This window comes from Anguilla anguilla, chromosome 12 (genome assembly GCF_013347855.1).
Source record: "Anguilla anguilla isolate fAngAng1 chromosome 12, fAngAng1.pri, whole genome shotgun sequence".
Lineage (NCBI taxonomy): Eukaryota > Metazoa > Chordata > Actinopteri > Anguilliformes > Anguillidae > Anguilla > Anguilla anguilla.
In genome coordinates, this window is record NC_049212.1 from 31,994,696 (window position 1) to 32,022,304 (window position 27,609).

Genomic DNA, 27,609 nt, shown 5'->3' on the forward strand with positions numbered 1-27,609 from the left:
TAAACCAGTGGTCTCCAACCCTGGTCCTGGAGAGCTACAGGGTCTACTGGTTTTCGTAGTGACTCCGCACTTCATGAATCAATTAGAGCAGTTGATTACACTAACTCGACTCACCTGGTGTCTTGTCTCAACTGGGTGCTGATTTTAAGGTGAAAACAAAAACCAGCAGACCCTGTAGCTCTCCAGGACCAGGGTTGGAGACCACTGGTGTAAACCATTTGCATCTGGCAAATCTTAATTATTAGCCTACAGCCTGTGCAGCAGTAGCAAAACTGACATGCAAACATCCGCACACGCACACCAATAACAATTTATTCAATGCTAACCAAGGCAGAACAGGTTTTGCCTGTGGTCTGTAAAAGGGTGACAGAATTTCGTGCATTTTGCCCTTGCGCCAGATCGTTTCTGGGAACCACGACTCAGCTGTGGAAGGGGTCCATTTAATCGTAATTTATCAACAAATGTTTGAAGATCTCAAGTAGGCTACTATAGCCAGAACCAGCTTTCAATGGCAGACAGTTAGCAGTCAGCGGATACAGACAGTAAAAAGTCTGTTCGCTCGTCATTAAATTCCAACGCAGCACATCATACCACATTACTGACCGGTAATTCAAAATTACCAGAATGCCTTCCTGTTCACCATATACTGTTGTTACAGAGGCACTAACGCCGTTCCCCTTAATGTTTGGACACTGTAGACTAAACTTTATAGTTGAGTTCAGGACTGTCTGTGAAATAGCTGACTAACAAACTTTACTTATTCCGTCACTGTTAGCTGGATATCAAAGCCATATAACGTTCAGCTGAGGCAGCTTGTTTATAAAATACCATTTACTAAAATAGTTAACAAGCTCGTTTGCATACTATGTTGATTAGCTAATTAATCCCAAACCTGACTTCTATTTGGTGAAATTGCCTTCTTCATATTCCCTACACACGGAATATCAATTTCTACAGTCACTATGTATCTAGCACCTGCAGACATATTCAGCGCGTTCTTGTCCTCTTTGTCACACTGCACTATAATCTAATTTGTTTGACAAAACTGTTCCAACGTCATTTCTGAAGTTGGTCGCGTCTCCGTTGACAAGGCCGACAGCTTCATCAGGTGTGACGGGTCTGGGAAAAAAAAAGTGAAAACACCTGTGTGACGCGCGAGCTTCGTCGATCAGATGGCTGCGCCTTTCGCTATAATAACACAAGCAAAGTTCTGACAGAAGCTTTCAGAATGCGTCTGGGCTGCTGAAGGATGGCAAGTATTGTAATAGTTCCAATGTGATTCGAGTAAGCAACCAGCGTATTTTTTCTCCTCTTTTTAAAATTGAGATGATTTTCTCTGGTTACAGTTTGGGTAGAATCGGCTCCTGAGTGAAAAATCAAGGAATCTAGCATTTAATTTCCCTTTTGACAAGGGCTTCGTATTGTTTCTTAGAAGCGCGTGTGCTTGGTCCTCTGTTGAAAAAGAATACTACATCTTAAAGGTAAAGTGTTCAAGGTGTTCGCAGCAGTTCATTGTTGTTCGTGTACAACAATGAACTGTGAGATGACGAGTACGCTATAATACCAGTATTTTCCAAAACTTAAACATGCCTTTAAAGCCTTTAATTTTTGGCATTTACCACATGCATAAAATATGCAGTCATTATGCAACCAAAATCAAGCTCACCACAGCCTGCTGTGGTTAATACCTAATGAAATCCAGGAAATTACAAGCAGTAACCCTAACAGCCATTCAATTATGAAGAGCAAGCCTAATATCAATGGAAATTAAAACATTAGTTCTGCTTTCCCGTTCATTTTCTGTGCAGTGCAGACATGTCGGTGGTTTGTGTTTCATTGCTTCATGATGCCTCGAAGCACCACATCTGGGAACTGTTTGGGTTCCCAGACGGAGCCAGGTTTGGGGAAACGGGGGCGCGGGGAGTCCGTGGTTGGGTAATGGACTGTGATCGGTGTCTGGCTCGGCACACGCGTGACCTGCCGTCCTCTGCCGGGAGGCACCAGTGGCCGGGCGCGCGGATCCATTTCCCCACGCAGCGCTGCCCATCTAGGCCCGAGCCGTCCTCCTCCGGGGCCGGCGCTCGTTTGTCTCGGCGCAAGACCACATATCCATCAGCGCATCTTTGCGTTTCCGTGCCGCGGCAACGTTTCATTCCTGCACGGAATTTTGGGAAAACATCCAGATCTGAGTTTCCTCTCTCCTTTTCCCACGGTCTCTTTCTTCTTCCATCTCATTTTGTCCTTGTTGGTGTGTGCCGCTAAAGATGAGAGCTTGTGTCAAATTAGGGCGCGGAACGTCCTCCCTACCATCGGTTCCATCAGTTCTTCACTATGGGGATTCAGCACATAAATGGCAACCATGCTGTACAGTCTTTCTCATGGACTAGCGGCATCTTTGGTTTTCATTCCACAGAGCATACAGGTCCCTCAGGGACGCACGCACTATGCTTTCGTTTGTCCAGTTCTCAGAGAGTGTGTGGTGGTAAACAGCGAAAGGAAGAATGTTCCATAGACGCTGGCGAAGGGCCCTGTTGTAAAGACGGTAAGTGTGTGGAGGCGACTGGCGCGGTAATTGTGCCGGTAAATCTGGTGAATGGCAGTGGCTGATGGGATATTACGTGCCAGCTCTGCCAGCTGCTCACCGAATCGTGCGTTCCAGACCCATTTATCACACCATGAACACTGCGCAAAATCATGTTGAATTTGATGACCTTGTGGCACTGGGACCATTTTCCCCCTCCAATTGTAGCTGAGTTAAGAAACACAGGAGGTCAGTAAAGACTCAGGACGCAATGGTGCATTTTGCTCAGTTGCGTCATCAGGTCCCATCTGCGGATTAGGTACATGGAGCGAGATTTGCGCGCGGGAGGATGTGGACGTGGTTACAGCTTTGAGTCAGACTTGTCCGTTAATTTTCCTTTGAGTTTTGGGTGAGAGCAATGTTGTGTCTCGTTATAGTGCGGTGAGCGACAGTGGATAGGTGTACATGGGTTATGAGTTAGGAGTTGAGTTAAGTCTGACTGGAGTTTGTCTACTTGTTACTTTGGTTTGTGTATTCTCCATTTACATGTCTGCATAGTGTGTGTTAGCAGGCACAATTCTACATATTAGTTGTGAAATTCAGGACCAAGTAGTCCTCAACTCTACCTGCACACAGATTGTAGATATAGGATAATATGGCATATTATGAAATTCAGTTTTAACATCAAGCAGAGAAGCGTAAAGTACGCTGCTCATTTGAGTTTTGTGGTACGGCACCACCCAGTGGTGGCATTTAGAACAGCACCCATTACGTCATCAGGCAGTATGGGGTGCCATACGCACGCTAAAATTTGAGGGGTTGAATATAAAGCTAAATATGGATCCCATTTTACAATTTTTGTTACAGTACATGCATAATTGCTGTGTGAATCAACTGTATGGCAAAATCGTCAAAAGACGTTGGTCACGATTCATAAGGATTCATCAAGTCGATGCCTTGTGAGAAGCTCTGGTAAAGAATGGGAGAACAGATGAAAAATGTTTCTGAACTGTACGAATGACCATTACCACAATCTAAGATTCTCATGCTTCTTTCTAAAAACATTAAAGGCTGCAATTGGTGAATCTAAAGCAGAGGATAAAGGGATAGGGTAATTGTTTAAAAAGTATTTTTACATTGCAGCTTTTTGAAGTGAGAAAGTAGTGACAAAGCTACATTCAGTTTTCCTTAAGAGGAGCTGATAAATCTTAGTCATATTAATGCAAATAATGTTGAGAATTGTTATAGTGCAGTTTGGGAGGTGCTGTCAAGTAGAACTTTGGTTTCACTGTCATTATGCTTGGGTGAACTCCCTTTGCTTACCCAGCTGCCCTTTAAGCAGTACACATGTTCAGTTGACTCTTGGCCAGGGTAACAGGTTTGACTCCCAGGTAGGACACCGTTATTGTAGCCTTGAGCAAGGTACTTAACCTAAATATGCTTCAGTGTATATGTCCAGCTGTATAAAGATGCTACGTATATATACATAAAATATTTGCTCTGGATAAGTGTCTGTGAAAATGCCCGTATTGCAACGGAACGGGTTGCTTGTATTCAGGTCTAACCATATGACCCAAACAACGCCAACGCCAGCGGTCACACTGACACTCTCCAGCTCCGCCTCTCGCCGTCGCCGAATACAGTCGCAGTGACCAGGGTCAGCCGTATAGCGGGGCGACAATGGCGACCATCAACTGCCACACGAGCCACACGCCGATGCGTGTGGAAACTGGCGCCGGTGGCGCTCCCATTTTTGAACGCACCCCAGGTGGAGAAACGTTAAATAAGACCGCCAAAGCCAACGTCAAGGTAGTAAACTTTATTTATTTTATTGGAAAACATTGATATTTCACAGCTTGTAGTAGTTTGGACGCAAACTTCCATATACTTGAAGAGCTACGGTCAGGCCCTTAGTTCCCCCACCCCAGCAGGCCGCACTCCAAATCCCGCTCCCCCAACCCCCTCACTGCAGAAACCAGACTGGGCAAAGCCCCTCAAGAATGCAGGGACCAGAGAAACTCCCTTCAACACGGTTTAGAGGCTGCAGTCCGACAGACTCGTTTCCCCATCTTCGCAGTTAACAGACGTGTGAACCTCAAAATTACAATCTAACGAGGGAAAACCACTTCAGGAAAGCTTTACATTTTTTAAGCCCCACCCCCCTTCCCATCCACCCAAAAATATCCCTCCACAGTGGAAGCATTCAGTCATTCAGGAAGAGGAGCGTGGAGAAGTGCGCCTGACACCAGGACCTGACAAACCACAACTAGAGCAAGAGACGGGAGCAGCAGCGACAGCAAAATTTGGTTTCACTTTTTGATCAGAACAGTTTTGAACAGTTTCTTGTACATAAAAGTGCAAATATATGTATGTATAATATATATATATATTTATAGTATTGTCTAATTTACTAAAAGTCATCTTGCCAAAAAAAATAAAATAAATAAAAGTGAGGCTCAATTATGGCACATTTCAATAACAAAGGGAAAAGGTAAATTAAAGTCACAGGCCATACTATAATATATTAATATTAGGCGATGCAAAGTTTACAACACATTTAATATATAATGCACATTTTAAAAGCTTAACATTTACATTTGTATTATAATTGTTTGTGGATTAGATATTTACAACTATGCTCTTGTCCACTGAATGCAATGTTATCGTTATTAAATGCTCTGCATCTGTACATCCACACGAACACACACTGCGCTACCAAAGCGTGACGTTGCAGTTATGTTAAAAGGTACATTACAGGAGGAGGAAGAGGAGGAGGAGGGGGGGGGAGAAAGTAGCCATAAAAAAACCAAAGGGTAAAACAAGCCCACTATAAGCGTTTTTATCTGTTCATTCCGCACTGCTCGTGAACGCTGGGGGCCGAACCCCAGGCGCACGCCCCAGGGCACCCGCGCGTGTGCCAACGTTTTTCGCCACACACTGTACACACGCACTCGTATAAACCTGTCTGTACACAAAGCGTCGTCTCCGCTCAACCGTAAAACCGGGACCCCCGCGGCGGCAGAGGAAACCGCCAGAAAAGGTGCATGCAAGGTTCTCGTGTGCACGCTCGCACGAGTGTCCGTCCGTCCGTCCGTCCGTCCGTCCATCCGTCATTGGGATACAGCACTGTGCTTCTGGCAAAGATTGTTACGAAACCGAAAAATGCTCAGATGAAAAGATGCTTTTCTTTTTAGGTGAAGGCGTCTGTCAGTCGATTTTCAGTCGGGAGCATTATTTATTTTTCATTTAGTTTTTTTTTTTTTTTAAACCCCTCCCCTTTTTTAAAAACCCCTCCCTCCCTCCAACCCCCCCTCCCCCCTGCTCTGAGTGTCATTCTTTTCTGGGGTTTCTCGCCAAAAAAATTGGTGGGCGTCTGGGAGACCCGGTAGGTTTATTCAGGAAGAGAGAGCTCATGCAGATCAGACTTTATCTGGCGCCTCCTAGTGGGGTTATTCTGCAGCTGTCAGATGCCTCAGAAGTAGGTTGAATTCGAACCACATTTACAGAATTTTAACATTTAAGATTTTTTTGTAGCTTTTTTTGTTTGTTTGATTTGTTTTTTTTATAGAGTGATTGTAGGAGGACAGGCAATGTAAGATAAAGAAAACTGCTCCTCACTTTGCAGTCATCATTTGCACAAACTCTGCAAGAAAAAAAAGACAGAATTAGATGTGTGGTACATGCAATCATCTCAAATATACACATTTACACACACACAATATTACAAATCTCCTTGAGAGAAAGTTCAAACCTCCGGGTCTCATTTCAAAAGGATAGTAAAGGACACAGGTCACAACTGACCAAATCAGCCAATGCACATGTTAGGCACAGAGCCCACTCGGAAAGCTTTCCACCATTGGAAATCCTCAGGTGGCATTTAAGGACTAACCTCGTTTCAGACTGTAGCAATGCAAATGCACTCTAGAGAAACCCACCTTAAAAAAGCATGAGCACCTCAGAGTTTTAGCTTAGATTACATGCTTGTGAGGCATGAGGAAAACTTGACAAACAATTCTGAAAGATTTCACTACACCTAACCCGACCAGAGCGGTTTTATTGCTGAGCATATTTCCGGTCAGCCGATTCGTCACGTGAGCGGGCGTGACGGTGACTGCCTGCCTCTCCAGCAGCGCACCTGTACGGACCAGGTACAGCCCTGTGATTCATACGGATGGTGGGGGCGGAAAGTGAAGTTCCCTCCCCCCCGGTTCAGACTGCCCGCGCGTCCGTCCCTCTCCCCTGCCACGAGGCACCGGGGTCCGGCCCGGCTCACGAAATGGCCGCAGAACCGTCCGCGAGGCTGAGAGCTCTTCCTCTACTGAAGCTAGCCCAGCTCAGCTCCCTGCTACTGCCGAGCGCTTGGCTCCGCCAGCTATGAAAAGCCCGCGTCTCCCCAGAGCTGGTACTCCTCATAAAAATAGCCATACATCAAAAGCAACCCCATTTAAAAAAACCCTTTCACTTAACCAAAGCAAGGGCTAATTAAAGGAGATAAATATATCTAGGACCAACTTCATATGGAGAGGGGAGGGGGGGGGGGGACATAAAAACGACTTGATTTAGACTTTTTGTGCTTGAGAATAATGAAGCAGAAGGAAATTTAAACTCAGTGGAGCTTGCTGGCTATGCAACTCAACCCGTAGTACTGATCTGGGATTAGTCTTTTATAACGGCGTAAACTGGTCCAGTGCATCCACAGCGGGACAGCACTGATCCAACAAAATGCACGTACCCAAAAGCTGTGCGCACCCCTTCCCTTTAAACTGTCTCTTGTGTATATACACTGTCCTACAGGCCCTCTACCCGGCCGCTGCTAATACCACAGTTTATAAATAAGATGCCATGTTGATGTGTAATGGGCTATTCCTTCTAAAAATATTATTGCTTTTACTTATTACTTCGTCATGAGTGGAAAATATGCCGGCACTTTGCAGACGCAGACTAGAAAACTATTTCTTGATGAAGCTGAATCATGTTTTCCCCTTCTCAGGGAGCAGAAGGCCAGACGTAAGGGTATAATTTGGCCCTGCTCGTTGCTTCAGGAACAGTAGCTGCTCTCCCCGTTAATCACAGCGTTTGGCGAGCATCTCTTGCTCCTGAGCCTGTTTATTGTAAGGCTGTATTGGGTTTACGCTGACGAAGAGCAGTCACACTTGTTTACAGCTCATGACAAATCACAAGACCGCTTCCTAACCGCATTCTGCAGCTTGTGAAAGGAGAGCTGAGCTTAAGGCTGGCATGAGGAACGCCTCCACCCCTTTGTGATCAGACACGCACGTCTTGCTCTTCACAACCGACACACTCACTGTACGAGACCTCAGAAGTCCATAAAAAGGGGTAGGTGTAGTCATCACAGGCTATTAAGGTATCCACACATCAGACCTGCATAGATGATGCAGTTTAAATTCTTACTTAACGGTCTTACTGGTGCAATTTTTAAAAACCAGCAGATACCCAAGAATTTCCTGAGTAGTTTTAAACTGAGTATTTGAAATAAGAATAAAAAAAATTGTCCTGTCTGTGAGTGTACTGTAAATAAACTTTCACCTGCAGGATATTTACTGGTCTCTAATGGGATAAAATGTTTCCAGTAGTTACTCAGGTCAGACCCAGGTCTGAAGCACAGAGAGACAGACAGACAGACAGACAGACGGAAGCGGACGCGGGTACTGGGACTCTCACCCTCGTAGTTGACCTGTCCGTCTCCATCGATGTCGGCCTCGCGGATCATCTCGTCCACCTCCTCGTCCGTCAGCTTCTCGCCGAGGTTGGTCATCACGTGGCGCAGCTCGGCTGCGCTGATGTAGCCGTTACCGTCCTGCGGGGGGCACACACGGGCTTTCATTCCGCACCTCCCCGCCTGGGTGTGGCAGGACGCCGTCGCTAGGTTACGCAGCTCTCCCCCCCCCCCCCATAATCAGACGCTCAAGGGTTTCTCCCGGTTTCATACTTAACTTTTCGACAGGGTCGACGTTAAAGAATCTGCCGTAGTAAGAAAAACATTCCCACAAAATGCAGCCCAATGAAAACAGATGTCTTCCATCTAGTTTTTGATGGACAGATTTACAAAGCAAAAGTCACCACCATGGGTTCTGTCAAATTCAAGTTAAATGAAGGCACTGTGGGTACATTAAAGGTCATTTTGAAGTCAAGAATGGTAAGAAGGGATGAAAATACAAGCTTGTGAAAAAAAATGTATGGTTTGGGCTTTACAGCACTGAGGGATCTGTGCAGGCTCAGAGTAAGACTGCACACACACACACACACACACACACACACACACACATGCACGCGCACAGGGAGAAGGTCTTGCCACTTGGCCTGAAGAATGGCCGGGGGTGTCACAGACCGTAAAAATCTGTGTCTAAGTGCCCTTTAGCTGCCAATTGATAAACACTTCACAATGATGAATATCTCTACAATACACATAAGTATCTAGCGCCTCACCAGCCCTCTGGGGGGCCTCGTTATGGACCCCGGTATGGAAGCCTCTCTTAACCTACAGCACCACCCACACAAGTTAAACGGGGTGACACTCCTCTTGTCCTGGTCCAACTATACTGCCAGGCAACTGGAACAGGCACACTTAAAACTGGCCCTTAAAACAGAGAGAGGACAGATTTACATATGCACACACTGGGGTTAGAAAGCGACCTACCCATTTAAACAAACTGACGTGGTCCGGGGCCGATGTGCCAACGCGCCAGTCAGAACCCGCCCCCGCCCCCTCACCTTGTCAAAGACCCGGAAGGCCTCTCTGATCTCTTCCTCGCTGTCTGTGTCCTTCATCTTCCTCGCCATCATAGTCAGGAACTCTGGGAAGTCTATGGTCCCATTGCCTGGGAGCAGAACAGGGTGGGAGCGGGTGGTTAATGTGCAGTAACATTTTAGACGGGCTAGGAGATGAAAGATAATACCATAAACATTTACCTATTCCTTCAACCACATTAATAAACCAATAAAACTGCACTTTATTTTTCATTTGAATCACTGCTGAGCATGCACTTTACTTTTTTGTGATATTCAGATGCACTTTAACAGTTCTTTAAAATATCAGATCCTCAATCTTGTTAGGTTGCACACAGGATAAAAGGAAACTGGTATGATGACAGAATGGTAATAATGCAAATATGTAAATAGCTGAACTTCACCTAGAACATACTGGGCAATAGTTATATGAAATGAAGGAGCTAAATGGCAGAAATACTGACGCTCAGTGGGTATGAGAGTTTCTGAATGAAAAACAGACACTGCTGTGGCCAATGCACACCATTTTACTACATGGAATAATGGTGTGATGAGTGTTGCCTGTAGTATATGTGCTCTTAGGAAACATACCGGTCCCTGGCCTGAGGGCCCAGCCAGTGTGGGAACCCTCTGACCGAACACAAAGTCAGAGACATCGGCTTGAAACACGGCAGAGATACTTTGCCTCCATTGCCCAGTATACATCTAGCTCTCTTCAAACCTCTCCCTCCTCTTCGAACCTCTCCCTCACTACCCATCTTCCGCCGTGGTCTGAAGACGCATCTCTTCAGACTATACCTGGACTAACTGCCACCACTCTGTATCATTTCACTTTAAATCCCCCCTTTCATGACACTCATGTTACATGTACCCCCATTCCAGCGCTTTTTGTAATTTGTATTTGTCCTAATATTGTAGTTTGTTCTTCTCCCTAGTTTGGCTTGGCATAAGTTAGGTCAGAATAGTGTTCACTGTGTGAACTGAACTGTGTTCTTGGCTAGAAATAAGTATCGTACCTTATTGAACCTGTGCTTTGTAGTTGTCCAATGGCCATGATATGCACTTTTGTACGCCGCTTTGGATAAAAGTGTCTGCTAAATAAATGTAATGTAATGCAATCTAGCTGTACAATGGACAGAATGTGAAAAAGTGCTAAAAAGCTGTGTGTGTGTGTGTGTGTGTGTGTGTGTGTGCGCTCAATGCCCGTGATGTAATGACCCGAACCTCAGCGTGATACACCCCTGTGCTGCGAGCAGATATTGGCTCACCGTCGGCGTCCACCTCGTTGATCATGTCCTGCAGCTCGGCCTCGGTGGGGTTCTGGCCCAGCGAGCGCATCACCGTGCCCAGCTCCTTGGTGGTGATGGTGCCGTCGCCGTCCTTGTCGAACAGGGAGAACGCCTCCTTGAACTCTGCGGAGGAGGAGACGGGCGGGATCAGCGGACTGCTAGCGGCCGATACTGCTGGTCGGTCGGTCGCTGGGTCTCAGGTGTTCTGAGCATCCCGCCGGGCATGCGTTGGTTTTACCGGTCAAGTTTTTTGATTACATCCCGAAAGACTGTAAACTGGAACTTTACCGATACGGCTCAGTCAGACTTCTGATCGTGGGTTACAGAATGCCTGGAAGACTGACCTCCTGAAGCCAAATTCGATGTCACTGTACTCGACTCAGACTTCCCTATATGTGCTTCATTCTTAGTGACATCTGTTGGAAGCACATACCAGGGCCAGTCCGAAGAACGTTTCACCGGCAAACTGATTATAAATGATTTGATTTGTCATGGTCTATTTCATGTTCCACTGAGCATAGGTAAATAAACAAGCACGTACCATGTCCTTTGAGCGCATGGTAAATGGGTCAAGTTCAAACTCTGACCCAAACTAAGTGAATAAAGAGCAAAGGGAATGTTTCGCAAAAAGGAGGCGTTTTAAGATTAAACAAAGCGGATAAGGACGTGCAAGCAGATTTGCCCTCTATGCTGCCGACCCAGCCTTGCGACACAGACTTTCAGGAACAGAAGGACAAAACAAACAAAAATAAACCTTAACAAACACCCAGCTAGATATGAAGGCATGCAAGGAGATAAATTAACGTTTTCCCATGGATTATACGTGCATGACAGCTATAGTTCTTGGCAGCAGGTGCATCATAACGATCATGACCAACATCTCCGGAAGCCCAATAATTCACACTTTTTCATCAATGCCAGGTGTTCAGGGCACCAGACAGTATGGTGCTACATTTATTCCAACCCGTGTGACAATATAGCCCATGCATATTAACAAGAAACCAAGCTAACCTTGAGTCTGGTCAGGTGAGGGCCCAGCCCCACAATACAGCCATACCACAGCACCTCTTCAAAATATACTGCAGTATATGTACCATGGGAATTTACATGATTCCCAGAGGAGGGAGAATTCAATTTTCAGCAAAGGTGTCGAAGGTGTTAAAGACCTTGCAGAAGGGCCACAGTGTCTGTAGGCTTTTTTTGGCTTTACTTTCAATCAGAAATCAATTAAGGTGTGTGGAAATGACTGGACTCTTTAGCTCCCTGTTACTGAAATCACGGTCCTCAAGGGCCCAGAACTACAGGTTTCCAACCCTCCCTTTAAATGGGAGTCTGGTGTGACGACAAAGTGGCCAATCAGTAGCACTAACTGTTCAGTTAATTACCTGGGAGAAAAGAAAACCTGGGCTGGATTCAGATTTGAGGGCCAGATCTGGGTAACCATACTTTAGCTCAGTGATCCCCAATCATGTGCCATGGAGGCTGAGAGTATGCAGGTGTTCTTTCCAACCAATCACTACACCTGCAGATGGACTCCCCTCCTCTCTGATTGAAGGTGTGCCAAATTGTAAAATCAGCAGGTATACTGATTGGCCGAGAAGAAAACCTGCGAACTCTCGGACCCCCATGGAACATGATTGGGCATCACTGCTTTGGCTGATGAAAAGTTTAACTTAATCCCTTGTGCGCCCAAACACATTGAAAACCATCAGACATTGTGTCCACACAGGACTGATGTATGGTACGCCCCACCGCACGGAAATTCAAACTGCGAGGAAGGTGTGCAAACGTGTACCAAGTCGTTTGCGCCATCGACCACGCCCCCTCCCCCTCCCCCTCCCCCTCCCCCTCCCAGACGTGCGCAACTTACCGGCGATCTGCTCCTCGGTCAGCTGGTCGGCCTGCGGGGGAAAGCGGTGACAGAGAGGTGAGATGGGTAAGGGGACAGACCCAGAGGCAGTCAGCACGACGGGACGGGACAGCTCCCTCCGCCGGTGCGCCAGTCGCACCCACTTCAGCCTCAGAAAGTGTGCTGAAGGACGAGTATAAATACTCTGTGGCCTGGAATACACGCACCGCAGTATAATTAGAATGGTATTAACGGGGTCATAAACGTGGCACACTTAAAACGATCGTCCTTCCACGTTCTGATGCTTTTTTTTTTTTTTTTTGCCAATGCTGCTCGCTGCTTGGCTACAAGAAATTGTTGGGTTACTATGAAGAGGGCAAGGGAATGCTTGGTGCTTTTACCTGCAATTCACAGTCTCCAGAGCAATCACTTTATTCAGCATTTCATGCCAGATGGAGCAGCCAACCCACACAAACTCAAGGATGGTTATTTTCTCAAAACCACTTTAATCAGAAGTGATTTCTGTAATTATGTGTGTATTATATTATATTATATTTATTATATCACTTTACATCAATAGGCAGGAACCAAACATGGTAATATAGTGCCACCCCAGGAAGCACGTGACGAAACACTGGTTGTACTTATACATAAGGTTGGTCGTTGCCATGTGAGTTCACGTCGCCCCATTAAAGAAGATAAAGTACTGAAACGGAGCACTAATATGCGTTTAGCAGATGGTGAATACTTCAGCACAATCTGCAGAAATCGTAGCAAAATCATTTTCATTCAACATCTTTGATCAGCTGTCGGGGTGTTTTGGAGGCCAAATCTTGATAAAAAAACCAAATTATTATTAAAAATGACAGCTACTCGCTACAGGGTGAAACACGTGATGACAAAGGCATAACGTCAATCGCTTAACGCTGCATGAGGCAGGGCCTCTTAATTCGCATTCATATTTTGTAAGGGTGCACTGCAGACCGAGTGTCAGCCTACTGCAGCAAACGTGGTTTGGTTCAATGCGGGAGGGGGGAGGGGGTGGTGTTGGGCTGCGGAACGTAGGGGGGAACCGAAGCTGCAGCAAGTTACAGCCATGGTGCAGTCTGCAACATCGTCGATGGGTTTTATCTACATCTATTGGAATTAAAGTATCCAATGTAGATAAACCACACATCTAATCTGCATCTGCTAATGAACATCAGGGAGCTGTACAAGAGACAGAAAATGCGTATTACATGTGACAGAAAAACAGCTTGTTGCACGCCACATTTTCTCAATAGCTCGCTAGCTTATCAGATGGCTCATACAGTATGACCTGCTGGTTCAACCTAGCGACATAAAATAAAGCAACATTACAGCTATAGCTGAAATGTTTTCAAATAAGCTCAAAGTTTGTCCGGTAACATCTTTGACCAAAGCAACCTAGACCTAGCTAAACTTCTAATATGTGGGTTCCCCCCTGAGCTATTAAAAGATGGTAACAGCAAACAGACGAGCTATAGAGAACTAGCCGCCTAGCTAATACTACCATTAATTAATCTTCTTCACCGCAGATGGACTGGGCCAACGGCGCACTGACGCATGGCTAACTAACGTTAGCTTGCTAGATGCATGGGAGACATGGATCTGTCTATTTTTACACCACTTACTAAGAGAGGTTAGCTACGCCCCCTCCCATACTAGCCCCAGCCATCTACCAAACTACCCTCTACATAATGGCAAGCGCAGCGCAGTACAATACACTGCCGCTCCTGTTCACAATTAAGCGGCGACCAGGCGCTAACTACAGATAGCCAAAAGAAGTGAACAGCAGAATCCCAACGATAAACGGGGTATTTAACTGACACGGTTCTCCCGACAGCTGCTAGCTGGTTAGCTAATTGAGGGGAGTGCAACGGTACACGAGAGTCCCTACAGAGGCAACGCATACTATGCAAAGATGTCATTTTTAATAAGCCAAACGGCTAGCTAAACAACTAAAATACGTAATCTGGCTCGCCAGTGAACCACCCAAACAGAATAACCGCTTACAGTGTGGTTCGACTATACCTAGTCAAAACCAGAAAGGCAGCAACTGAATCGCCGCGCAACCGTCCTGACATATGCCCGAGCCCATCCCCACTTCAAAGGACAGTCTATCTGATCTACGTGTTGTCAGCCGGGTACCGTTAGCCAGCTGTACAGTGCGATACAGCGCGAGTAACCACAGCAAAATGCGAGCAAGCCAGCAAACCGACAACCGGAGCGAACGTTCGGGCTAGCGGCACGCAAGAGGATAAATAAAAAAAAAACGTTACCGCGTAGCCCCGAGTTATTGGCTTGCTGCATAACGCTCTACACTGGCAGAACATGCATGGCAATGGCATCAAGACATTCGCCAGTGACACCCAATAGTACCAACATATTTTCGTTATACGTTCTTAAATTTATATTTCAGAAGAGACTGTGCCTAACGCTAGCAACTTCAAGCAATCCCCAGTTATGCTTCTGCATAGCTGGCTCGATCAAAAATACAGACAACTATTCAGAAGCTTCATTTACACCGCCGCATATGGCCGGAAGCCCTCGCCAACGTCTTGTGCAAATCGCAGACACGAATAAATTAGATTAACCGTCAACAAAACATGGTGTTATCTCTTGCTACAACGCTTTTAACGGCTGCAAATATTATACTTACCATTTTCTTTCTGTTCGGTCCTCAAAAATCGGTGAAGGAAATAGGAGAACAGAGCAGCCTTTAGTTGTATTTGGCTACACCTTCTACGTACACCGCAGGATTCAGCTTACTGTAACGTTGTGCTGAAGGTTTCACTGCAGGCAAAGTTTCATCAGAAGTCGGGTGCTCCTCACTGCTCCTTTAGCCATTTGTACCACCGTATATCCCTCCGCTCGATGACATCATTTACCCCACACGAACCTGTTTGCTCAGAAACTGCAACTAGAGAGAGTGCGCCAGATAATGCCAATATATTTAAGGTCTATTGACTTCGAGAAGCCTTTTACTGAAACGACCCTACCGTGACTTACAGTGCTCAGCAATAATCAGTCGACCCGTTGCACTAGTTGCAGGGTACGCGTAGAGATACTGCAAGTGCGCAAAAGGCAGTTTTTATGGTTGCTCCACCACTCCTTGCCCCCCTACCCTGCTAGCGCAACAATATTATTTATGTGTGCAATGCCTTTCTTTACTGATGTACTGCGGAACATGAAATCAGTTCCACTTTTAGCTTTATGAAAGACGTGCTTGTTAAACACATAAATCATTTCAGTTTTACCTGTAAATTAAAATTACATCCACGGTGTCATAAACTAACTGTGCCAAAATAAGACGCAGGTTAAAAAAAGTAAGGCTAAACTCCGGAAATACAACACAGATTCCTATTGGCTGAGAGACGCTGTACAAAAAGAAAGGGCTTTGGCAATTGGTTAACTGTTACCTGCAATGCGTCAAATTGGGTAGCACCGTTCTGGAGTCCAGCGCAGTCTACTTTTAATCCGCGATTTCTAAAAGTGTAATTAATACGAATTTCAGAGTTTTAAGCATGGTGTCCAATAAAATATTACTGAAATAAGCAGTCTCAGCATATGTGATGAAAGGGAGAATTTACTGTGATTAACAATAATTATGAACTAACGGTGGTTGCCTACCATTTGTATAAATGATAATAGTAGGAGTGGTTGTATTAGTCGTTTTAAAAACTCTATTGGTAATGCTGTTTATATATACAAATACTATTTGCAGTTTCAGCATAATAATAATAATAATACATTGCATGAAAAAAATATGTTAGTGCAAATTTACAGTTCCACAGGCGTGTTACAATTTCACGGCATTTTCATGCATTTTGAGTGAAAGCAAGTTACCTTTAGATATAATTCGATATAACATATTGGAACAATTATAATAATTATTTTTTACGTTGTTATATTTCATGCCTGCTGCAAAGGGTTTAAAGTGCGGACGTATGTATCCTGGTTTTTCTTGACACTTTTTTTCCTTTTTTGTTTATGTTTAATTGTTTTTATCCACATGCAGGACACTTCTCATGTCAGTTTTAATAGTACTTAAAAAGAAAAAAAAGTAAACAAAGGTACCCGGCAACTTTCATTGGCTATGCAAGTAGCGTCCAAACTTTACCGTTCTGATTCTGTGCGTTGTGCTGTTTGTCTTTAGTAAAGGAAGAGGTGCAAAGTCAGCTAGCAACCAGTGCTTTCACAGCGTGATGGAAAATTATGTGGAACTTTGAGGGACATCATCTGAATATCATGACCGTACGTGCAATAATACACTCTGCTGACACTGCCTTGAATTATTTGATTTTTTGCCATGAATGAAGGAGAGCGTTCCTGAACTTCCGGGAAGTGCTAGCATTAAATCACACGTCAGTGAACAAGATCAGGCAAGGAAAAAAGTTTCAAGAAGTCTGAGTAAATAAAGACTATTCATGTTAGAAAGATAATGACTACTGTTAATTCTGCATGGAAACATGTTTTATTCAAGATGCACCAAAAAAGTATTGACTTGAGTTTTCCTTGCAGCATTTAATTGTAGCAATACATTATTCAATTTTACGGATATAGCAAAAAAAAAAAAAAAAAAACATATTCTCTTATTATAAAGATGGTATTGGATTATTACGTATAATCTTTATGTTCAACCTCCAGTGAGAGAGACTTTGACAGATGCCTCTTAGCTAAACTGTTGCGATTGCCATGTCAGCACCAAAATGTAAATGATTGATTTGTTTTGTAACAGATGTTTTTTTTTTTGGGGAAAGGGGGGATTTTATCCTGGCAGGCAAAATGTGTTACATCAGCGAGGCTTTGTGCTTTTCATTGAACAATTCAAAATGATTTAACTAGCTGGCTTTTTGTCTAAAGTCTTCAAAGGACATTTCTATTCATTTAGCAGCACATGCACAATATTTCGTTTATAAGGGTATAGTCATGTTCAGTTAGTCACAAGGTCTTGATCTCATGCTGCAGCCTTTGGGCAAGTTGGTTCTCTGTTAAAAAAACAAAATGTAGTCAGTGATTGTTACACACTGTATGGATGGGGGTCTTCAGAGTTTAAAGTGTGTGTGTGTGTGTGTGTGTTTGTGTGTGTGCGCGCGCGTGTGCACCATATGCTTAAACCAAGGAATCTTCCTCAGTGAAACAAAATAATAAATTAAAACAAGAAGCCCAGCCACTGACCTAAGGATATGGCATTTTTAACAATAGAAAATAAGCATTCAGGCATAAGTACCCCATCTTGAGATACTAAAAACAAGGGAATAATTTTTGTCCCTCATTCACGTTAAAATGGCAAATCACAGCACCTGGTTGAGGGGTCAAAAACGCTGATTAATATATCATTATACATTATGGTATAATGTTGGAAAACATCTTATTATAGAGTAGAACAGATAACTAGTGTGTGAATAAAGAATGTTACAGAAAAGATTACTTGTCTTCAGCAACAAAAATGTCCAATATGGAATGTGGAATGTGAAAGTAGAGCCATGTAAAATGATCAAGATTATCAACATTGTGAAATTAATCCTGTTGAACGAAATTCAGTTAACCACATTTTCCAGTAGATGGCGATATCCCACCATAAATTGATCGACAGTCATGCATTCCACTTTCCTCTGTTGCCTCCTTAATCCGCCCTAATTAGAATTTCTCAGAAGCAAATGTGGCATAAAAGTTAATCAAATGTTATTAACTTTTATTAACTTGAATCCATTGAAAGTCTAGGGTTTGAATTTTCAGGGTGGGCTTTACAAGATGTACTTAAACTTCAACATCAATCCTCATACACAAAATAAGCTTTGCTTTCCAAAATCTGCTTTTAACCCATGGTCTAAAAATTCTATCTTCATGGTGTCAAACAGCTAACAATGACCACTTGGAAAGTATGTTCGTTTGCCTAGGTCCAATAATATGAAAAATGCACATAGAAAAATTTGCTAATCTTGCAGTCCCAAAAACCATTTTACAGATAAAATATATATATTTAAAAATCTCTAGAGGCATAAGCATAACAGTCTTCGGTTTATTTTACTGTTCATAATGCTTGAAAACAGAAACGTATGAGAAATAAAATAAGCAGCATTAAACTTAGTGTTGGCCAGGTCCTCCTCCTCCCTTATAAATCTGTCACTGTACATTAGTCTGTGCGTTGGTCCTGCCTGTCCAGTAATATTTCATCCAGGGCTTTTTAAGGCCATTTCTCCAGACTTGATGGCCATTATTACTGCATCCATCCACCCATCCATCCATTATCTATACCCGCTTATCCTGGGCAGGTTCGCGGGGGGTGCTGGAGCCTATCCCAGCATGTATTGGGTGAGAGGCAGGAATACACCCTGGACAGGCCGCCAATATATCACAGGGCGCCGTTACTGCAGCACAAGCCAATCAGTTCAGCAGCTCCTCTGTCCCCCAGGTGGGCTCAAACAGTGCCACCTTTCTCTGTAAGCATACCTCTAAATTTATTCATTTATTTTAAATCTCAGATGTCCCAAGTTTAGGAAAGGCTTAGACTCAGGCAATGTAAATCTCAGGCTCCATGGGTTTCCGCCTTAGAAGTCTCTGATGTGGCCCCATGCAGCAGTAAGTCCATACAGATGTGAAGAGAGGCCTGTTCACGTTTCAGAGGGACTGAGTAACATTGGTTTGTAACTGTGCAACAGGAACCATGAATGGGGGCAATGAATCACACCGTAATTCATTCAACAGGAAAACCTTTACATGACTCCTCTACCAGTTTACTTTCAAAACCACAGGCATTGTTCGCATATCAAAAGCATTAAAACATTTTCCGTATAAGCAGGAAAGAAAAATTAACTCTGGTTTCCAAAGGGATAAAAGGCTAATTTATTGCATGTTTCTCCGTTATTGCCTGAGTTACAGTCTCTCATTGTCCCTCATGCTGTAGCAGATGGCACGTGCAGCCAATCTTCCAAAATGAAATTGTGGGAAAATGTGTGTTCATTTAGGGCAGGGGTGTGCAATTCTGGTCCTGGAAAGCTGGTGTGTTTTTGTTTCCACCAATTACCCTGGTTAAATTAGCTAATTGGCTGTGTACATCAACACTGATTAACTTGTAGGCCACAGTGAATCATTTCACAAGGCGACACAAGAACAGCTTTTGGCTGTCACTCATGTGCTTATCTAGAAAAGTCACTAAAATGCCAGATGGGGTAAATGTTAGGACTAATTAAATAATGAAGGCCAGAAGTTGGCATGACGTCCAGGAACGGATATGGCCCTCCCTGGGAACATTAGATGCATTGCAGCCCTGCACTGCCCTCTGAGAAACCAGGTTTGTCTGTGACCACCCACCTGTGGTGTGCTGAGAGTGAGCATTTTGTGGCGTTGGGTCATCTTTGCTTGATGGAACAGAGTAGGGTTCAGGTAAGGCAGTAACTACCTGTTAGTGCTGGTCTCCATGCAGCAGTAAGTCCATACAGATGTGAAGAGAGGCCTGTTCACGTTTCAGAGGGATTGAGTGAAATTGGTTTGTAACTGTGCAACAGGAACCATGAATGGGGGCAACGAATCACACCATAATGTATTCAACAGGAAAAGCAGATTAAGATCATATTTAGTCTTCAGCGCTGATGTAGCAATTGTTTTGTCCCCTGGGTCAGGTTTCACAGTAAAATACAGTGAGGTAATTGTAAAAGGGAGACTGCTGAGGGTGGACGTGCAGTTTGAGGAGAGTCTGTTTAGTCTTTTTAACATACATGCTTCCAATTGCGGGAACGAACATATTGAGTTTTTTGAAGTGGTTTTTGAAGCACTTAGGAAATGCAACATGAATGATCTCGTGGTTATGTCTGGGTATTTCAATTGCACTACCACTACCGGTTTCCTTTTTTTCTGAGCTCTATCAAGCGGAGAGCTGTGAGGAGTGCGCAATCGCTGAGCTGCACCGGGGCCTACCCAGGCTGTCTGAATCACAGCGTTTGGCTCTGGAAACTCCTTTGTCCAAGTGGAGCAGCTGGCCGTCGCAGCGAGTCAGCAGAACTGTGGGAACCATGAATGGGTCATAAGATCATATTTTTACGTGACTCCTCTACCAGTTTACTTTCAAAACCACAGGCATTATTCGCACATCAAAAACATTAAAACATTTTCTGTATAAGCAGGAAAGAAAAATTAACTCTGGTTTCCAAAGGGATAAAAGGCTAATTTATTGCATGTTTCTCCCTTATTGCCGGAGTTACAGTCTCTCGTTGTCCCTCATGCTGTAGCAGATGGCACGTGCAGCCAATCTTCCAAAATTAAATTGTGGGAAAACGTGTGTTCATTTAGGGCAGGGGTGTGCAATTCTGGTCCTGGAAAGCTGGAGTGTTTGTAGATTTTTGTTTCCACCAATTACCCTGGTTAAATTAGCTAATTGGCTGTATACATCAACACTGATTAACTTGTAGGCCACAGTGAATCATTTCACATGGCGACACAAGAACAGCTTTTGGCTGTCACTCATGTGCTTATCTAGAAAAGTCACTAAAATGCCAGATGGGGTAAATGTTAGGACTAATTAAATAATGAAGGCCAGAAGTTGGCACGACGTCCAGGAACGGATATGGCCCTCCCTGGGAACATTAAATGCATTGCAGCCCTGCACTGCCCTCTGAGAAACCAGGTTTGTCTGTGACCACCCACCTGTGGTGTGCTGAGAGTGAGCATTTTGTGGCGTCGGGTCATCTTTGCTTGATGGAACAGAGTAGGGTTCAGGTAAGGCAGTAACTACCTGTTAGTGCTGGTCTCCATGCAGCAGTAAGTCCATACAGATGTGAAGAGAGGCCTGTTCACGTTTCAGAGGGATTGAGTAACATTGGTTTGTAACTGTGCAACAGGAACCATGAATGGGGGCAACGAATCACACCATAATTTATTCAACAGGAAAACCTTTACATGACTCCTCTACCAGTTCACTTTCAAAAGCACAGGCTTTGTTCGCACATCGAAAGCAATAAAACATTTTCTGTATAAGCAGGAAGGTTCAGGTAAGGCAGCAACTACCTGTTAGCGCTGGTCTCTTGCAGTCGGTTGCTCATGACAGCGAGGGCTCCCACATCCTCCATGAAGCCTGTCTGACGGGCGTGGCTCTGCTGGGGGGCTTTCTGAATAACGGCGGCCAGGAAGTGCCTCGCCGAGATCATCTCCCCCGAGAGCCGACGTCCACCGACATCCGTTCTGCTGTTGCACACGGTATCCACGGAGACGTCCGCATGCAGGCCCCTGCCCTGGGCCACAGGCGAGGGGGCGGGGTGTACGGCCCTGTCTCCGCAGCAGGGCCAGATGGGTGAGGGGTTGCCGCATAGAAAGGGTGGGCAACCACAGAGCCCGAAAGGGAGCGGGCCAGGGGCGGGGCACAGGTGACTCAGGATCCAGTCGAGCGATTGCTTGATGAGGATGGAGATGATGTTGAGGAGTGAGCAGAGGCAGCAGATGCCCGCGAGGATGAGGAGGCAGTTCCCCAGCCGGTAGACCCCGTAGGCCCAGCTCCCTTCCCTCTGGCCACTCACCAGGTCCCCAAAGCCAACGGTGCTGAAGGCCACAAAGCAGAAGTAGAGGGACTCCAGGTAGCCCCACCCCTCCAGAGCGGAGAAAAGCATGGAGGCCCCACCCACCATCAGCAGGACCACCACCCCCAGGATCAGGGCCACGGAGCACACAGAGGGCTTCCAACCCTCCGGAAGTCCGTCTCCGCTCCCTGATCGCTGGCGGCACCACCGTGTGGCCTCCACCAACACGCCGATGACGCGCTCCAGGAACAGGTTGAAGAAGAGGATGGTGGCCGCACAGCCAAACAGCCCGTAGAAGATGAGGAAGATCTTGCCCCCCGACGTGGCTGGCCTCGTCATCCCGAACCCTGTCCGAGAGCGAGGAATGATAATCAGCAAAGGTAGCAGGGGAGAAAAGGGACAGGGGAGGCTTAAGGAGAGGTTTACACTTTGTACCACTTCTATGCTGATCCTTTAAGGAAGGAAACTCGAGTCTGCCAGTAGTCTGCTGATTTTCATTGTTCCCGTCCAATCAGGATCTGATTTAGACCTGGATCATTACGTCAGTAGTGCAGTTATCTCTGGCCAATCAATGACATAATCAAACAATTAACAGGTAGAAAATGAGCCACTACTGGACTCCCTGCTGAATTTTATTTGTTTTTTTCATTTAGCTCTTGCTCTTTCTAGGTTGCAGAATTGGCGCATTTGCCCGTTTCCCTGGTGTGTTACCAGGACTCTCAGTAATGCCTTTAGTCCTCCTCAGTGGCGCTGATGAGTGAAACTGTGTTTCAGTTAAACGTAATGTGAGCAAATGTCATCAGTCTTCAGCGCTGGTGTAGCAATTCTTTTGTCCCCTGGGTCAGGTTTCCTCAATAAAATACAGTGAGGAAATTGTAAAAGGGAGACTGCTGAGGGTGGAAGTGCAGTTTGAGGAGAGTCTGTTTAGTCTTTTTCACATACATGCTTCCAATTGCGGGAATGAACGTATTGAGTTTTTTGAAGTGGTTTTTGAAGCACTTAGGAAATGCAACATGAATGATCTCGTGGTTATGTCTGGGTATTTCAATTGCACTACTGGTTTCCTTTTTTTCTGAGCTCTATCAAGCGGAGAGCTGTGAGGAGTGCGCAATCGCTGAGCCGCACCGGGGCCTACCCAGGCTGTCTGAATCACAGCGTTTGGCTCTGGAAACTCCTTTGTCCAAGTGGAGCAGCTGGCCGTCGCAGCGAGTCAGCAGAACTGTGGGAAATCCCCAGGGTTTGATGGACTCACAACTGAATTGCGTAAGGGTTTTTGGAACATTATCAGTGAGAATTTCCAGGAGGTCATTCTGGAGGGCTGTGAGAAGGGGGTGTTCCCCTCTAGCTGCAGAAGGGCAGTTCTGTCACTACTGCCTAAAAAAGGGGACCTTTGCCTGCTTAAAAACGTGCGTCCAGTTGCTCTTTTATGTGTGGACTACATATGTTGATATTGGCAAAGGCAATCACTAACAGAATCAAGGACGCAGTGGGCTTGCTTATTCACAAGGACCAAACTGACTGTATTACAGACCGGTCTATTTTTGATAATCTATTTTTGGTCCGTGATATGCTTTGCATGGCCAAGGTAAAAGATATGAATGTTGGTTTTCTCCTTGGATCAGGAGAAGGCTTTTGACTGGGTGGACCGTCAGTTTTTGTTTAGTTTCAGTTTTTGTCCCTGGAGGTGTTTGGGTTTGGCCAGAATATCAGGTCATATATCAAGCTCTTGTACACAGATGCACAGAGCATGAGTAAGATAAACAATGTGCTCACTGCTCCTTTCCCTGTGTCCTGAGGGATCAGACAGCGGCGTCCCCTCTCTGACCTGCTGTACTCACTGGCAGGAGAACCCATGCTTTGCGCCCTGAGGAGCCGGCTGAGCGGAGTAGAGGCCCCTGGAATTCTGGGAGCACCACTTGTTAAGCTGACAGCATACCCTGTTGACATGACTGTGGTGCTAAAAAATGAAACGGTGGTAAAGGGTCCGCTTGATGTGCTGGGACTCTATGAGAGGGCAACTGCAGCCCGGGTAAACTGGGATGAATGTGACAGTTTTTTGGTGGGACACTGGCGGGAGGCAGAATGGCAGCTTTCAGGCTACAAACATCACATTAACTGATGTTTGATAAGAACTCCGTGCCCTGGGTGAATTTTGCATGCTCACTTCTCAGAACAGTAGGAGGGATGGGTCTTGATCGACATCTTTTCCTTTCAGATGGTGTAAAACTAGGCCAGTTAAGCTGGCCTCCCTTTTACTCCACAGTTTTAAAGGCTTGGTCAATGTTCAACAGCGCCAGGGTAGAATGGGGTGGGAGTAGCTTTGTTCTGAAGGAGCCCCTTTTCTTTAATCCTTTGTTCCCGCAACAGTTTTCCCCATCAAACAGTGTGATGATGAGCTTCATTAAAGCTGGCATCACCCAGATCCACCATTTGTTGGATTATAAAGATTTTGGGTGGAGGAAGGAGGAGGAACTGGCTGTGCTTGCTGGATATCATTCAGCCTGGACAGTCGGGTCCTTTTTGAGGAGTCTTAAGGAGTCTTTATCCTCTGATTACGCACGGTTCATCAGGGATGGGTTTAAATCCAAGGATCTTTCAAGGTATTGCAGTGATTTCCCTGTTTTAACTATAGGCCCTATTGACCCTGAAGTTGCAGGACAGGGGCCCTTGTTAAACTGGGGGGGATTAAGGACTTTGAATTTTAAGGATTAAAAAAAAAAGCAGCTTTACATGATCTGTGTTAAAGTATCTTTCAGAGAGCAGCTAAGGCGGCCGGATACAAGATGGAGGGCTCACTTAGCAGTGACGAGTGGTGTCTTCCATCTTGGAAGCTGATCTATAAAAATTCACTTCCAAAAAAGATGGGGGACCTCCAGTGGAAAGTCCTGCATGACATAGTCACATAGCACAGTAATTCTGTTTAATCCGGCGGTTCCCAAAAGGTGTCCTTTTTGTTTTTGCATAGAAAATTGTTTCCACCTTTTTGTAGAATGTCCCAGGCCGTTTACACTTTTCCTGCTTTTGGACCGTTGGACTGCCTGCTTGGGTTTTCGTTTTTTCAAAAATGGTGTTTCTGTTTGGAGTAAAGTACTCAAAGGAAAATAGACATGTTTGCTCCCTGTTAAATTTTATTTTTGGTCAGGCAAAACTTGCCGTTTTTAGGACCCATAAGGCATATACGTGTGCCAATAAATAAATGATGTAACAAATGGTGGTAGGTTTTCCACAAAAGTAACAGATACTGTGTAAGTGGTTCTTAAATTTTTCCTTGATTCTAAGGAATGGACAAAGGAATGGACGACAGTCTCCACAGTGTCAAGCTCCTGGGTGGCCATTTTGGCAGGAGGAGTGAGCCCATTGAAGAACCTGGGAGTGCACAGCCCGGGGGACAAATAGGCGGTTTAGTAGGCCCTCCCCTGGGGTTGGGCTCTCAGTGCTGAGCCTCCCTCACCAGGGTCTCGATACCCCATGTGACTGGGGCAAGGAGGAGGGAGCTCGGGACGATGGGCTCTGGGTGCCTTTCCCGCTCGGAAGGATCAGACTATCGGGAAAGGGCATCTGACTTCCGGTTCTTGGCACCTGGCCTGGCGGGAGTCGAGCCTCTTCGGGTCTTGAACATAGGCTTTTTTGTGACTCGTCCAAACCACGAGTGGATGTTCAGCCCCCTCCGCCCAGTGTCTCCACTCTCCGAGGGCTCTCTGAGCTCGCTGACGCAATTTCACGGTTTCAAATGCCATAATTCTGCTATGCAGAAGTCAGACGCCGGGTGAAGCCTTGAATTCCTTGGTGGAGCGCTAGGAGTTTCCCAGGACAAAGGCGTTTACCTCAGCTGCAGAGAGCAGAGCAGAGAAAGTTCCAGATGGGTGGAAACCGAGGCAGACACCTTTTTGTAGAATGTCCCAGGCTGTTTGCACTTTTTCTGCTTTTGGACCGTTGGACTGCCTGCTTGGGTTTTCATTTTTCAAAAATGGTGTTTCTGTTTGGAGTAAAGTACTCGAAGGAAAATAGACGTGTTTGCTCCCTGTTAAATTTTTGGTCAGGCAAAACTTGTCGTTTTTAGGACCCATAAGGCAGCAATGGGGCAAGAAGGTACTCAGGTCAGTGTTGCAGTTCCTCGAACAATGATAATCTCCCGCGTTAAGCTGGAGTTTGGTTTTTATAAAAAGAATCGCAACCTCGTAGAGTTTGATACAAAATGGTCAATTAAGGAAATTACAAGATGGGGAATTGGAAATAAAATGCTGAGGAAATAACGTTTTTTTTGTTTTTTTGCTTAGGTTATGTTGAGTTTTGAAGTGTTTTTTATTTGTTTTATTATCTGTTTCAGTTAGGTTTTTCTGTTTTGAGGGTTTTGTTCTTTGGTTGACTGGAACAAATGACTGGGTATGGCTATAGTTTACTCTATGCCTTTGTTTGAATTTTCATCAATTAAAGGGTTTTTTAAAAGTCAAGTCTCTCACCCTCCCTCCCCCCCCCCCCCCCCTCCACAGGGTTAGCTGGTCCTGCTCACCAATGGTAGCAATCGTAGTGGCAGCAAAGTAGAAGGCCCCAGCGAAGTCCCAGCGGGGGGAGACGGGGTCGGTGCGAGCCCCGGCCCAGTAGGTGTCCTCGTAGAGCTTGAGCAAGCCGCGCAGAGCCCCGGGGTCCACGCCGTGCCGCCGGCCAAAGTTGGCCAGGCGCTCGTCCCAACGGCGCCGCGCCTGCAGCTCAGCGCGGTACTCCAGGGCGGAGAAGATGGCCGCGCCACAGAGCAGGTACAGCAGGATGAGCGCCCCCAGCAGGCCCAAGCGGGCGCTGTCCTTGCTCGGCCGGAACGAGGGCCGGCGGCGGCGGCGGCGGCATCCAGCATCTGGCACCATCGCCTCTGAGCTTGTAGAATGCCTCCCAGTGTGGCTGCAGGTTTTCAGCTTACCTTCACTCATCACATGACACGACGTTCAGCATGTACAGCGCCCTTGTAGATTTCCACTGCTGCAACGTTTGTCTTTCCATCTTTCCATTTTCTTATTTGACTGACTTCATTTCCTGTTCCCATTCCTGCTGATTTCCTCTACTTATCTTAAGTACACAGCAACCTGTTCATGCAATCATTACCCATCCATTTGTCACGTGTCTTTAAGTAGGTCTCATCAAAAAAAATAAATTTTTTTTGCTTAATCTCTTACTTGGAAATGTTGCCCTTGGAAAGTGTTTGCAGGTTGTACAATACATATTTATGACCTTTTTAAAGTTTTCTGTTGGCAAATTATAAAATAGCCTGACACCAGATTTCCCTGCCTCTACCAACTGAAAGAATTGGAGCAGTGTCACATCTTGAAAAAGAGTTAGGAATCTAATAGCTGGTATAACAGTATAACCATGTCTGTGCAGTACTAGCAGGAAAACTTTGAACACACAGTGGTAACCAGTTTGATATACTGGCTAAGGTTACAGTACAGCTCAAAAGTTTTTGAATGTGCTCCATTTAACGGGCCAATAAGAGTGCACGCAGTGACAAAAGCAATTTGGTAAAATTATTGCAAATTAATTTGAACATATTTCATGTACAACTTAATGGCATCCCTGCTGTTACACCACTTTATAAAGGAACAAATTCACTAAAACTCACCTTTCCACTTCTCGTCACCTTGGGTCCTGAATCGCTTTGCAGGCACCAGCTCCCTTTGCTGGGCG

General features: G+C 45.3%; 2 protein-coding genes across 2 annotated transcripts; both read right to left on the reverse strand.

Annotated features, from left to right (window-relative positions):
• Positions 1 to 5,061: 5,061 nt before the first annotated feature.
• calm3a (calmodulin 3a (phosphorylase kinase, delta)) lies at positions 5,062 to 15,493 on the reverse strand. The gene is made up of 6 exons (XM_035385330.1): positions 15,087 to 15,493; positions 12,428 to 12,458; positions 10,537 to 10,680; positions 9,254 to 9,360; positions 8,204 to 8,339; positions 5,062 to 6,164 (listed from the first exon to the last, which is right to left on the reverse strand). The coding sequence occupies exons 1-6, from the start codon at positions 15,087 to 15,089 to the stop codon at positions 6,136 to 6,138; spliced, it is 450 nt and encodes a 149-aa protein (XP_035241221.1). The 5' UTR covers positions 15,090 to 15,493; the 3' UTR covers positions 5,062 to 6,135.
• Positions 15,494 to 17,079: 1,586 nt separating this feature from the next.
• On the reverse strand, positions 17,080 to 26,795 carry si:ch211-261a10.5 (potassium channel subfamily K member 13). The gene is made up of 6 exons (XM_035384296.1): positions 26,447 to 26,795; positions 21,431 to 22,283; positions 21,159 to 21,212; positions 20,345 to 20,428; positions 19,742 to 19,883; positions 17,080 to 17,415 (listed from the first exon to the last, which is right to left on the reverse strand). The coding sequence occupies exons 1-4, from the start codon at positions 26,793 to 26,795 to the stop codon at positions 20,359 to 20,361; spliced, it is 1,326 nt and encodes a 441-aa protein (XP_035240187.1). The 3' UTR covers positions 17,080 to 17,415; positions 19,742 to 19,883; positions 20,345 to 20,358.
• Between the last annotated feature and the right edge of the window lie 814 nt (positions 26,796 to 27,609).

What these genes read in the sequence shown, in the direction of transcription:
- calm3a (XM_035385330.1), bottom strand. An exon ending in GACCGAGGAGCAGATCGCCG is followed by an intron (nt 10,681 to 12,427) that starts GTAAGTTGCGCA and finishes CCTCCTCCGCAG; the next exon opens with AGTTCAAGGAGGCGTTCTCC. An exon ending in CAACGAGGTGGACGCCGACG is followed by an intron (nt 9,361 to 10,536) that starts GTGAGCCAATAT and finishes TTCTGCTCCCAG; the next exon opens with GCAATGGGACCATAGACTTC.
- si:ch211-261a10.5 (XM_035384296.1), bottom strand. Translation starts at nt 26,795, where the DNA reads ATGGTGCCAGATGCTGGATGCCGCCGCCGCCGCCGCCGGCCCTCGTTC. An exon ending in CACTACGATTGCTACCATTG is followed by an intron (nt 22,284 to 26,446) that starts GTGAGCAGGACC and finishes GCTCTCGGACAG; the next exon opens with GGTTCGGGATGACGAGGCCA. An exon ending in ATGGAGACCAGCACTAACAG is followed by an intron (nt 20,429 to 21,158) that starts GTAGTTACTGCC and finishes TGGTTCCCACAG; the next exon opens with TTCTGCTGACTCGCTGCGAC.